The sequence below is a fragment of the Actinia tenebrosa genome, unplaced genomic scaffold (assembly GCF_029948245.1).
Source record: "Actinia tenebrosa isolate PJP-AT-01 unplaced genomic scaffold, QUT_ActTen_1.0 PGA_scaffold4__44_contigs__length_22323623, whole genome shotgun sequence".
Classification (NCBI taxonomy): Eukaryota; Metazoa; Cnidaria; class Anthozoa; order Actiniaria; family Actiniidae; genus Actinia; species Actinia tenebrosa.
In genome coordinates this window covers 16,585,292-16,598,520 of record NW_028292581.1, presented here as the reverse complement: position 1 = coordinate 16,598,520, position 13,229 = coordinate 16,585,292, and the positions used below count along the sequence as shown (strand labels likewise).

Below are 13,229 nucleotides of genomic sequence, written 5' to 3'. Positions count from 1 at the left end.
ACAAGCATTCCTCATTCTCGTTCCCAGACCCTACTCTTTGACAAATCGATCGTCGGCTCTGGGAAACCCCACTGATTGGAAGCCAGAAGCTTGTGGAATTTCTTTATTGACAACAGCATCGCATAAAGGTTTCAAAATGGGATTTGATGCTTTAGAAGTGGGATTTGGCTGGAGATGAAATTGAAGAGATGGAAAAAGAGTCGGTCCGGATATAAAGCGGAGAAAAAAATGCGTGCACGTGAGGATAGAGACTCGGACCGAGGCCGTGAGGGGAGGTCAGTTTTTCCTTATTTAGGACGGTAAATTACTTATTAGTTTTTTCCCATTTATTTTTCTACTTGTTGTCATAATCATGTTTTCTTATAATTTATTGTTTTGCAAATCCGGTATCCCAGGAGACCAGACCGCGGTCAGAGGTAGATCGAGTTACGCGGTTCAATCCGCGATTGAAAATTCCCCATATTGATAATTGCGCAATATGTGTAATAAATTACTATAAATTATTAGATTATTATCTCCACGTCTGTTTCGACTTCTCTCTAATCCGTGTACGTAGCTTTAAATACTCTCAAACAGTCACTGATGGAGAGAGGGGGAGTACCAGCCACAAAGCTGAAGGAACTACGTACTAGACTGCGAACAGTCCCTCTTTTCCCTCCAGACTAAGTCGAGTCGGGTTTTTCCGGCCTTGGACGCGCGGGGAATGGAGGCGACTTTACCGACGTTAAGTACAGTTTCTACCTTTAAACTAAATATTACCCACTCCAACAACCAATCACAACGCACTATTTCGTAGGCATAACCTTCTCCCATTTCAATATATTTCTTTTTTTTAATTAAAAATATAAACTGTAAGGGTCGGTTCAATGACACTTGTATGAGCAATCATTAGCATAAGTGTCGTTGAATCATTCACAGCAGTTCTTCACTAACACGTGCATCGGAAGCTGCTAATTGACAATTAGAACCGCAGCCCGAATGTTTTACGAGTCGTAGGCCTGATGAGGGGGAGACGTCCAATTGTTTTAGTATTGACCTACTAATAGGTGTGCAAAACTCGATGCAATTTTGAAATTAGGCTGAAAGAATTTATTTTTCGCGTTGTTTTTGTTTTCAAAACCTGCACTTTTTGTTACTAGTGGTCTATCACCTAATAGATCACGTTGCTCAGCCAATCAGAGCGTAGGATTCGTGATAGACCGTGATAGAATAGTAGACCACGTGTAAATAATATAATTTGTTTGTTCAGGTTGCGCATGAGCAGAATACACCTAATTAAAAAAACGTTGTCATTGCAATTGCCAAAGGCGATAGGCAATAGGCGATAGACAAAAAGCGATAGGATATATGTCATTACAAGATCCAAGAATAGCTGGAATGACTTGTCTTTCTGCTTCTTATTCTCATCAAGAGTATGGACTTTAGTGTTGAGACCGATTCGATGTTCTTTGTATTCAGCAAAACCATTTCCATGTCGGAATGACCTATCGCCTATCGCCTTTGGCGATGACAACGTTTTTTGAATAGGTGTTCACCTTTTTCAAAAAACGTTGTCGGTCGGAGATCTGAAATCTGAGACCGAAAGGAATTGTGGGTTGTAAGCTGTGAATTTTTTGTGGTTTTCATTAGTAGTTCGCAAAAAAACAATATCTTGATATACTAACTTTGAGCGATGATCTGCGCTGGCAAACTATCTGGGTAAGTGTATATTGAATTTTTAACGAGAAAACACCCAGTTCCCCCAAAATTCCAATCGGTCTCAGATTTCTGATTTCTGATATCCAACCGATGTTTTTTGAAATAGGTGTATGCAAATGAACATGGATTAGGAACTTTCTGTATGAATACAACTCAAACAAAGAACTATTTTTTTAAGAGGATGCCACGTTGGCGTGGTCTGAAATGGAGAAACAGCGAGGCCAAGCTAAAGGGGTTTCATTATTTTCCACGTACATTTTTGGTTAGATATATATGGATACGGGACTATAAAATATTTTCCTAAAATATCCATTTCTAATAGACCTTTCCCAAATTCGCTTGAGTGACCGCTAAACAATGGTTTCAAGTCGAGGTTTGACTTGCTGTGTTCATACATTTACTGTATTTTATCAAGTCCAACCTCGACTTGAAGCTATTGTTTCGTGGTCACTCAAGCGAATTTGGGGAAGGGCTATGAATCTAATTTTTTCCCCTAAAATCATACAAAGAAATTTGGCAATTTGTCTTTATCTAAAATGTTTTCTTGATCAACCTATAACGTTTTACTATTCCCATACGCAAGAGAGGTTTGGCCGAGTACTGACGTTTGAACATTTCCACTCATTTCCGAGTTCCCCGTGTCTCCGTTAACTCGTGAACCGTTGATAACTTCACTCACAACTTGCGAAGGAACATTCGATGCACCGTCTGGTTTCATTAAGCCATAGAGAAGTTCTTCCTTGATTCTGGGATCTATAGATGGTTTACTAAGCTTGCTTCTAAATGGTCTTTCTTTGTTGGACTGGTGACCATCACCGACTGCTTGGTGGTCGCGTTGGATTCGTCGCTGAGCGCGGCATTTGCTGTCAATTCGCGGCTTTAGGAAATGCCAGCGGAGCTCTTGTTTATCGGGGTCCGTTGGAAATTTGTAGTTGATGTGTACTAAATTAGAAAAATAAAATAAGAAATTGTTTGAATGGGTTGAGGAACAGGAAAGGAGAGGAAAGGAGAGGCGAGAAGAGGCGAGGAGTAAAGTGAAGTGGAAGTGAAGTGAAGTGGAAGTGGAAGTGAAGGTAAAAGTGAAAGTGAAAGTGAAGGTAAAAGTGAAAGTGGAAGTGGAAGTGAATTAAGTGAAAGCGAAAATGAAAGTGACGTGACGTGACGTGACTTGACGTGAAGTAAAATGAAGTGACGAGAAGAGAGAAGTGGAGAGAAAGAGGAGAGGAGGGAAAATATGCTTACCATAAATGGCTTTTATTTTGATGGGGTCTAATAAATCCCTTCCTCTTGCTCCATTGACGTTTGAAGAAGCCATTTCTTCTCTAGTAAACAGCGCTTCCAAAAGATTTAAAGAAAGCTTGGCGGGATTCGATCCAGAAGCCTCCGCGCGCTGAATGATTTTGAAATCACCATAATACCAGACGCGGGAGTGTGGGTCTAGTCGGTCACCCAACCAACTACCACGGAAGACTTGTATGTTATCTGTGCAGAAGAAGGAAATATAAATAACCGATAAAAGGACGACAGCGTTGAAATAATTTTTTTAAGCATTACTTATACTTTAGCAAAGTTAGTCGTATCTCCGTATTAGTTCACTGACGCTGAATAAAGTACAGGCAGCCCAACCAGGATCATACGCGCTGGACCTCTCGAGAATTCGACGCTCACTTTTTTTTAAATCTTGCTTCGTTGTCGACTCTGTGATTCTCAGAGAGGTTGGCTGTAGCGAGTCTTAATATTAGCATTAATATCTCTGTCTTCATTGCGACGCGCTGATCGCGACAATACCCGCGACATGGAATCTTATTGATGCCCTGCAACAACTTCTTGGCTGATAGAAGTCAGGACATCTCGTAGCCTCTTACGCAGACGTTCGTCTGTGTAGCAACCGGGTGGGGATAAAGTCATGCCTCAAAATCAACAGCAACAACTCACCGTTCGTCTCGTTTTGATGTTTATTGTTATAAGTTATTCACCATTGCAGAGGAACCGTGAAAAGGACTATTTAGTGTGTCATGTTTTGTGGAGGACGAAAAGTTGAAGAGAGAATTATATGCGATCATACCTTCAGGGTTGGTTACATTCCCATTCAATAGATCCTGTAAAGCAACCTCAGCAGTCGAACATCTTCTTGTTTTATCATCCGAGGCAAAAATCACCGGAACCAGAATATTCGATGCCCCATCAATATCCAGTCCCTTTGTCTGGGAATCAGTCCTCGATTCCTGGCTGGTTAGTTTGGAAGAAGAATCCACTCCTTGCATTACGGATTGCACCATTGCTGGATTGCCTGACCAACTATTGTCAGGACTTGATTGCACAGTGATTGGGATTCCCTAGGCATAAACAATGAAAATGATTCACTATTCACAATTATATGAATTCCAGATTTGAATCCTCGGTTGCACAGCCTTAGCCTCGATTTTGCGTAAATAATCATAAAACAAGTATTGAATAAAGGTTCAATCTGTGAGTTATAACCGTGCGCTGATCAGGGTTTGGAATCTCAAAGTTAGCCGTGCACTGACTTAGATCAGCCCAGAGGTTGTTTCAGGGTTCAATCTGTGAGTTAGCCATGCCCTGACTTAGATCAGCCCAGAGGTTGTTTCAGAGTTTGATCTGTGAGTAAAGCCTTGCCCTGACTTTGGTCAGCCCAGAGGTTGTTTCAAGGGTTTGATCTGTGACTAGTATTTGTCCGTGCCCCGACTTTAATCAGCACAGAGGTTGTTTCAGGGTTTTTCGATCTGTGAGTTAACCGTACTCTGACTTACATCAGTCCAGAATTTCTTTCGGGATATGGATGGATTTGAAGGTGTAACTCATATCTCGTATTTATATATTTCGATTCTTAATTCATTTTATGCTATTACCTGTAGACGTAGAGGAGAACCAACAGTTGTCATGGGAGATTTAATAGCATTTTCAGCTTGTCCCAAAGTAGTTTCAGTGTCTGACATAAATGACCCTGGGGTAGAGGGTGTGGCAGGAGTTGTGACGGACTCGAAGGAAGAAGAGGGCTTTACTTCAACCTTAAAAAAAAAGGGTATTAGGTGAATGAGAATAAACCTTTGATTTAACAGGCTATATACTGACTAACCAAGCCACACTTGCTTCTTAAAACAAGTGTGTGAGGTTACTGAGGATCAAACTATGGACCTCTTGCTTAGCAGGCAACACACTAACTAACCAAGCCACACTTGCTTCTTAAAACAAGTGTGTGAGGTTACTGAGGATCAAACTATGGACCTCTTGCTTAGCAGGCAGCACACTAACCAACCAAGCCACACTTGCTCCTTAAAACAAGTGTGTGAGGTCACTGAGGATCAAACAATGGACCTCTTGCTTAGCAGGCAGCACACTAACCAACCAAGCCACACTTGCTTCTTAAAACAAGTGTGTGAGGTCACTGAGGATCAAACTATATATAGCAGGCAGCACACTAACCAACCAAGCCACACTTGCTCCTTAAAACAAGTATGCGGGTTCACTGAAGGATCGAACTACCGTATGTACTCCTTGCTTAGCAGGCAGCACACTCACCAACCAAGCCACGCTTGCTTGGACCAAACATGAACCTCTTGCAAGCACAACACTATTTGACCAACATGAACCAAGCCATATTTGCTCTTACCGTTAATGCAGGTTCCTTTGCATCCTTGTCAATGTTAATAAAATCTGATCCAAAAATGCTGATTTTTCTTTCCATCTTCGTAAGTAAATTTTCTATGCTATCAAGTCTTCTCGCATTCTCTAAAACAAGGTCGGCTAATTTTGCCTACAAAACGAAAAAAAAGTGGCCGAAAACTCATATTGATACACCAATAACGCAAGGAAATGAAAACGAATAAACAAGAGCGTTGTATGTGGTTATACGATGTTGGTAATGTTGTAATCGTTAGTTGCACCGTGGATGTGTTGGCAATGTTGCTGACATCGCGCTGTAAAGCGAATTTCTTATGGCTAAGAAATGTTCAAGGTACGAACACGCTGTGCGGTACTGTGACCATAATCGCCCAAGAATTATGACTGGAAGAATTAATCTGGTGCGCTGTGTTTGGGTTAAATTTCGTATGTACCGTAGAAGCGCAAGTGCAGCAGCTAGCACGAGATTAGAAATTTTTTATTTTCAAAAAAAAAAAAAAAAAAAAAAAAAAAAAAAAAATTGGGTAAACGTTTTGTTGCATGTTTTGCTATGCCCGAAATGCACTATGGTCTATGTCACTGCTAACAGCGAAACGTCACGTTTTACCGGTATATTGTCTTTTGTGCTGATATCATTTACATATGAATAGAATACTTTTAAAACTTGGCCCGTGAGCAACATGCAACATCACCAACATGCAAACCTTCACCAACCTTTTTAGAATAGCTGTATGGTCTACACTGGGGCGGACTTTGACAAATATCTAAAGGTGTGGACACACACAGTGCAACATTGCACGCAACAAATTTGAACCGGGGTGACACACCACGTTGCAACAAAATCACGCAACATCGCTTGTGTCAGCGCGCTATGCTAAGAAATTTGGTCAGCGGTTATAAATTTGACGCAAGCTGAATGGTTCGAAATTTCAAAATCAGTGTTGCACGCAATAATGCAGCCATGTTCACACGATGAAATTTGTTGTGCGCAATGTTGCAAGACTAGAGCTCGATTCAACTTCAGATTTGCTGCTTGCAATGTTGCGTGCAACAAGTTTCTGGGGTAGACACACGCTGCAATAGTGTGCAATCTGCGTGTAATGTTGCACCCTGTGTCTTAAGCTTAAGTGTTTCAATACCCACCAATGAGCTGTTTTGATCAGCTACGTACGAAGCAGTTGTTTGTGTATAAACATCAAGCACCAGTTTTGGATATCCTCCAATGCGCTGCTGGAAACTGGTTTTCTTGGGTCGCTAAATGAATAAAAATATAAATACATGCATTTTTATCAGTGCTTTTAATAATTGTTGTATAGCATACCAATTTTCATCAGGCAGCTAAATGAAAACGACTAAATGCATTTTTATAAGTGCTCATAATAATTATTGTATAGTATTCCCCGAAAAAACTAGCGTTTAAATTCCCATCGAGTCTTAGTAATGTACTATTCAACTCATCTCCCGACCCCCGGGACAGGGCGGAGAATTAATGCGGCGAGATCGGGAATTTAAAGCGTATTTAACAGTGTGAATGCACGGGGAAATTCAATTAAGTTTAAGTCTTAACTTTTAACGCCTTAATTTTCTATTTTGAATTTTTCAATATCTGTAACGGGGAGGCGTTTGTAACGACAGTCAAAATCTTTTGCAAGGCTGCTGGTCGCGAGAACGGTAAAAAGTTGCTTTAAAAAACGGATAGCGTTGAATAGCTGAACGGAAGTCATGGTGTTGATGTGCAAGGTATCAGACTAAGGTGCTGTGAAGGAATTTCGGCGTGATGTGTAATTTTGACAGAACTAGAAGCGAATTGGTTGTACATATTGAGGGTTCAATCGAGCTTTAGTGTTCTACCTCCCTTATTTTAAGTACGTAGGATACTCCACTACGATACTCGCTCAATATTGATACAAATGCCTTGAACTTCACAGAGACCCAAAAGACCCTTTTTTCACGAGGGCAGCACTTAATAGCCAGTGGCCAACAAACCTGTGGCCCTCATTCCGTGATCAAATTGGAATTTAGGAGTTGATTTTTGCGGAGGGAGGAAAACCGGAGAACCAGGAAAACCCTCGAAGCACAGGAGAGAACCAACAAACAACTCTACTCATAAACAACACCGCAACCGGCGGGACTCGAACTCGGGTCGCATTGATGAGAGATGCTTCCCGTAAAAATAAAGAAAACATAAGACGCAAGGTAAGACCTTTATTCGTATGAATTTTTGAATTTTATTTTTTACTGTATTTTGACGATAAATCAACACTAATAGCCAGCTTGGGCTACCTGTGAAGTAATAGGAAAACCGGACAACCGTTTTTTAACTAGACCACTGACCAAATGGTGGCTACGGCCTTGTGAATATAATCGCAGTTAAAAAAAGCGGAAACCTATAGTTTACGTTACTAACCAGCTTCATTTAGAGGGTCCGGAAGGGGTGTATTGGGACAGACCTTATTCGAGTTCCAAATTACCGCTGTGCTCCTTGATTACAGACTCACAAATATCAACGATCAAATAGAGTGCTCGCACTAAATCCGTGAAACAAATAGACTACTAATTTTTAGCACTAAATAGTGATAATTAAACAATAGAAAACAAAGGATTCTGTATGAAATAATACTAATTAGTACTATTTAATGTTCACGGTTTTAGTGCGTGCACTCTAACGAATTGCACAACTTCAATGATACAAACACTTGGAAATTCCACTGACATTCATTGGAACACTGAATATCCTGCACAAAATCGAGGCAAACCTGTGTTAATGAGTCTGTAATCATAAGACTTATGCGCTATTTTTTTTGCCCTAGAAGAAGTGGGATTTAGATTAATGGGAATAGAGAAAAAACTAAAATGGGAAAACGTTTTTAAAGAAAAAGAAAAAGATTTGGACACTGGGAGTGGGATTTGTAAAAAAAAAGTGTATAAGTGGGGAAAATTTGAGGGCTCTTGATTCGATATTTTGGAGAAAATAAATGGAAATAGAAAAGGAACTAACGATTTATTACCTCTACCTTAGCTTTGTCACATCTGGTTACAGTTATCACTATAATTTCAAACTTAATCAAACTCATGTATTAAAATAATGTTAATCTCATATAGATCCCTATTAATTGCCAAATTAAACAGACTTTCCTTCTCTTTAGAATTGAAATCTTTTATGATGTTAATATTTTTAACTTGTTTTGAACCCCAGGTAAGGATTTAGTGTGAGGGGTCAATGCATTTTATATATTTAAATCTAAAAACAATTTTAGGTGTTAAATAAGTTATTTACATCACAACATCTTCGGACGATTGTAACACAAAGCTTTTCTTGAGGTATCCTTGGAGCATTTTGGAGTTGATTGTTCTCCCAAATGAAATGTGATGATGCCCATGTAACTACTGGCTTAATCTTGACAGGAAAGTACACTGCTTGACCTTGTCCATGTTCATCCAAGTAATACCACCAATGATTTGACAAGACTTGCATCAATCGAGAAAAGTCCTCCTTTTCATATAACATGTGGCCTCTGTGGTTTGATGTGGTCCCTTTTCCATGACTAACATAATGCCATACATCATGCTTTATGTTAATGTAAAAAGGTTCTCTACTCTCGCTTTTTAGGGCCGCATTAATTCCTATCAGGAATTCTCGTGCTGCTTCAGCAATTTTGTCTTCTGCAGGTTTTTCTGGGTTATCGGAGTTCCTGACAAGACGAGATTAAAATCAGAAAACATATTACTTTAACTGTCATGAGTGAAGAAAATAGAGTTATCTGAAGAGTACATAACACCTGTAGCTCTGGGCGAATCTTCAGCAGGGGTTTTCCAAACACCCTATGCCACAATTGCAATCAACGCTCCCCCCCTCAATTGACAACTATGAGCCCCCTAATTAGAAAATATCCAAAACAAATGATATTCATTTCCACAGTAAACCTGTGACAAATATGCAGTCATTGATGTGGTGTAGCCCCCCCCCCCTTCCCCCCCAAGGCAGTCAACATCCTGGATCTGTGTCATTGTTGTATTAAATGTTAAAGGTTTCCAAAGTATCACCTTGATAGTTCTGAAGATAAACATGGCAAAGGTTCTCCAGAATGACTTGCTTCACTCCAACCTTTGCATAAATATTGATGTTCCTATCAACAAAATAATGAAACAAATAATGAAAATAAGCTTAATATTAGGGGCTTGGAATCTGCTGACTTGTATCACACAATTCATGGTGCATTAAACTTGTACTTACTCTGCTTTTAGTCCTTTTTGTGATTTTTCTTTCCACTTCAAAAAATTATGGGTAGATCTTAATGTTCTTTTAGGTACAGTGTAAAGTGTGCCTGTACTGTTGTGTAAAGAACCGATCAAACGTGATGTTGAGTAGTGTAATAGGTGCTCTGATTTTACCTGGATGCCACTGCATTTTCAATCACTTCTGGCCCAAAATGTCCAGTATTTCTGGCTATATATTACACATTTATTTGTGGGAGAGAAAGGAGGGAGGGAGAGAGGGGCTACTTGTTGTGGCTTAGTAGGGAGTGACGTAGGTCCCAATATCCTAGTTCAATTATTTTACTGTGCAAAAATGCATGGAATATATTTGAGAAACCCCTCCCTGGACAACTTAGCAATGTAGATGCAAAGCTAAAGATGTTTAATATTGAAGACCATATGAGCATATAGCAAGCAAACTCTTTATCTCATGCTGCACATACAGTACAGTACTACATTTGTCTTCATTTTCCCAATCCCCCCCCCCAATTTTTCATGCTATATGTCTACCATCTTAAGAACTGCTTATTTTTATTTGTTTTACTTACAAGATTCACCAATGTTAAAAACAAAAATTAAAAAAGAGCAAAAAATGAATGAATGAATGAAATGGATGGATGGAAGGATGGACAGACAGACGGACGGATGGCTGGATGGATCAATGAAAAAATAAATGATTGAATAAAAATATTACATGGGACAAATGGCAGGGACTACCCACTAACAGAGACATACACCAATAACAGTGTCTCAAAGACCCCATTGAGCAATTAAAGAGGGGAAAAACAAATTACCTAAATATATTTGTTTATACTAGAGTTTATTTATTATTTAAGAAATCATTTACAAATTGTAACCAATTTATTAAAAAAAATTATCAAAAATGGGTGGTATCAAAAAATATTTTTTAAGCTGCTGACAGTTAAATATGTTAAAGGTACTGACTGATTATTATTATTTGAAGGCAGCAGAAAACCAAAATCTATTGTATAGCTCAAAGTTATTGAACATGATGTCAGTTTATTGAGATAATATAAAAATAGTTTTGAATTGTAGGTTTACCATTTAAATATATTTTTTATACAAAAATAGAGACAATGTTTTGATGGTCGCAAAATGCATGCTTCTAGCATTATTTCTAAACATCATATTTATCAAAAATATAGTTACAAAACTACTGCTAAATACTTATATTTATGCAAGTATAAAACTTGAATTCCACTTCTTGATAGGAGGGACTGTGGTCATTCCATCAATGCTTTTTTCTGAAAAAGTTACATTGATGATCAAAAAATTAATGTACTGTATCAACAGAATTTTTTAATAGTTTTTTTATGAATTAAAAACTGTTTTAATCAAATAATTAATTTTATTTGTATATTTATTTCAAATTTAAATTTTTTTATTCTCATCATTGAAAAATTATATTTTAAATTTAATCAATGTTTCAACCCTGTTAATATTCATTTCATTTTTTTATACAGTTTTTTTCTATCACTATGCAGTGAGGCCATTAATATAAACAATGAACTTCATATGAGCTGAACCTAATGACATAAAGGAAGACCTGCTATTATTCATTCTTTATGCATAAGGCTCATGTGAAGCTCGACATTTGACTCCCAAACAATAAAAAAAATTTCCTTAGTTTATGTTTTGCTATGAAGATTGAAGAACCATTATTATTATTACTGAAAGAGAGAACGCATGGAAATGCCAGTTGTTTGATTCTATTGTGATAACAAAAAAAAGTGGAATTGGGTGCGTGGTAGGGTGTTTTCCCTTTTAAACAAAAACCACAGGCAGTGAAGAACTATTATTATTACTGAAAGAGAGAACTCACGGAAAGGCCATTTGTTTGATTCTATTGTGATTAAAAAATAGTGGAATTGGGTGTGGTAGGGTGTTTTCCCTTTTAAACAAAACCACAGGCAGCCCAATGAATAAGGTAATAGGTAAATACTCTCACTATAGATTAGGTATTCATATTGTAGTGACTCACAATATTGTCCTGGTCATTACTGTCAGATAGTTTACGCTTGGTACCAGTTTTGCATAGAGCCTTATCATTATTGGAATCAATATTCATTGCTTGACCATTGGTGGAATTATCTTTGGCTGTGGTATTTACTCTGCAATATAACATTAACAATGCAGGAAATTACATGGCCAAGAGATCATACTCATAACAATGTCTTCTGCAACTTGCAATGCAATGTTTACAGTTGCAGAAAAAGTTGAACAAGCTTCTGCTTTTTGCAATGTTGTGAAACAAGTTGCAGTGTGTAACATCTATCCTACAACCTACAATGCAATCCCTGTCACAGTTGACCAATCAGAATTCAGTTCTTCCAAATCTCTGCTGACTTAATTTTATCTGGTTTTATTGCAGAAATGTCCAAAAACTCACAATTAAGATGCTGAAATACAAGACACAAAAACATCCAAGTTAGACGTTTTTGTGTCTCATATTTCAGCGCCTTCATACTCTGCTTCGGTCAGCATTGCATTGCAGGTTGCAAAAAACATTGCCCTTTGTAATTTATCCTTAAAAGTAAAAGCTTTTTAATGACTGATCAAGTGACTGGTCGAGACCCCAGAACTTTGTCATTTTTACAGCAGCTCAATAAACTGCCAGAGACTTGGGGAAATCCCTTTTGTTTCAATTTAAAAGGAGGGAAGATTGAGCTCTTTAGAAATTATAGCCTATATATATATATTTAAGATCATTTACGCTACCCTGTCGTTTACGCTCACGGCCTACCCCTTGAGCCCATTCTCAATCCCCACCCCGGCCCGCTTCCCAAACTCTCTCCGAGCTCATCACCCACTTTTAATAAAAAAATTTCCTTTATAAAACACAAAAGTTATGCGTAAATTGAAAAATAATGCAAATTAATCAAACTTGGGTAAACTTTTGTTGGTTTGTTTACCGCTAAAGCGCGCCCCCTGATTCAACAGCTCAAAATAGGTATGTTTACCCGTTATGAGGCAAGTTGTTGCAGTCCTGTGCTTTCCTAACGGCTAAAAAATGCTCTACATGTGTAGATTACTACATAACTTTTCAAATAGCTATTCAAAATTCAAGTATGCATGGACACGACAGGAATCCAGTCACGATATTCGGGAAACGAGCTTCAGGGAATCTCGCTACGTGATCTGATCGTTGACTTCGAGATTCAACGAGGCGGACAAAACCACACGATCTGTTCTCACTGATGTAACAGAGAGCGTGAAAATATCCTCTAAATTACCTTGAGTTTTGTGAACTGCTGCTTAGTAACTGCAGAAGAGAGGAAAACTGTGTTTGCAGGGCGCTGTATTGCCACGGTTCCATCCTCGAGAAGGAAGTACAGCCTCGCAGATTACGGATGATCTTTGGAACGAAATGCGGGATCACGTTACGATTTACACGAACCTGGCACGAACTGGCTCGAACAGGTTTGAACCGACACGAACCTGGCACGAGCTGGCACGAACCAACACAAAGCTAAATCCACAGGCAGCCCAACTGATAAAATATAATCCAAATACTTCTTTTTTAGGCTTTCGCGTGAGTCTGACATTATTAATAAAGATACGTTTGGAATTTTATGGTTCTTGTGCATAATGCATGATTAAATTTGACGTTT

The 13,229-nt window shown here is 38.6% G+C and overlaps 1 protein-coding gene across 1 annotated transcript; it reads right to left on the bottom strand.

Annotated features, from left to right (window-relative positions):
• Positions 1 to 1,074: 1,074 nt before the first annotated feature.
• LOC116302004 (uncharacterized) lies at positions 1,075 to 13,015 on the bottom strand. The gene is made up of 8 exons (XM_031711185.2): positions 12,852 to 13,015; positions 11,600 to 11,729; positions 6,484 to 6,594; positions 5,330 to 5,473; positions 4,569 to 4,727; positions 3,764 to 4,034; positions 2,941 to 3,180; positions 1,075 to 2,640 (listed from the first exon to the last, which is right to left on the bottom strand). The coding sequence occupies exons 1-8, from the start codon at positions 12,932 to 12,934 to the stop codon at positions 2,252 to 2,254; spliced, it is 1,527 nt and encodes a 508-aa protein (XP_031567045.2). The 5' UTR covers positions 12,935 to 13,015; the 3' UTR covers positions 1,075 to 2,251.
• Between the last annotated feature and the right edge of the window lie 214 nt (positions 13,016 to 13,229).

Excerpts from the sequence above, each read along its gene's own strand:
- LOC116302004 (XM_031711185.2), bottom strand. The coding sequence starts at position 12,934 with ATGGAACCGTGGCAATACAGCGCCCTGCAAACACAGTTTTCCTCTCTT. Across the intron at positions 4,035-4,568 it reads GTTCTCCTCTACGTCTACAG|GGAATCCCAATCACTGTGCA; the intron begins GTAATAGCATAA and ends GTTTATGCCTAG. Across the intron at positions 3,181-3,763 it reads GAATGTAACCAACCCTGAAG|ATAACATACAAGTCTTCCGT; the intron begins GTATGATCGCAT and ends TCTTCTGCACAG.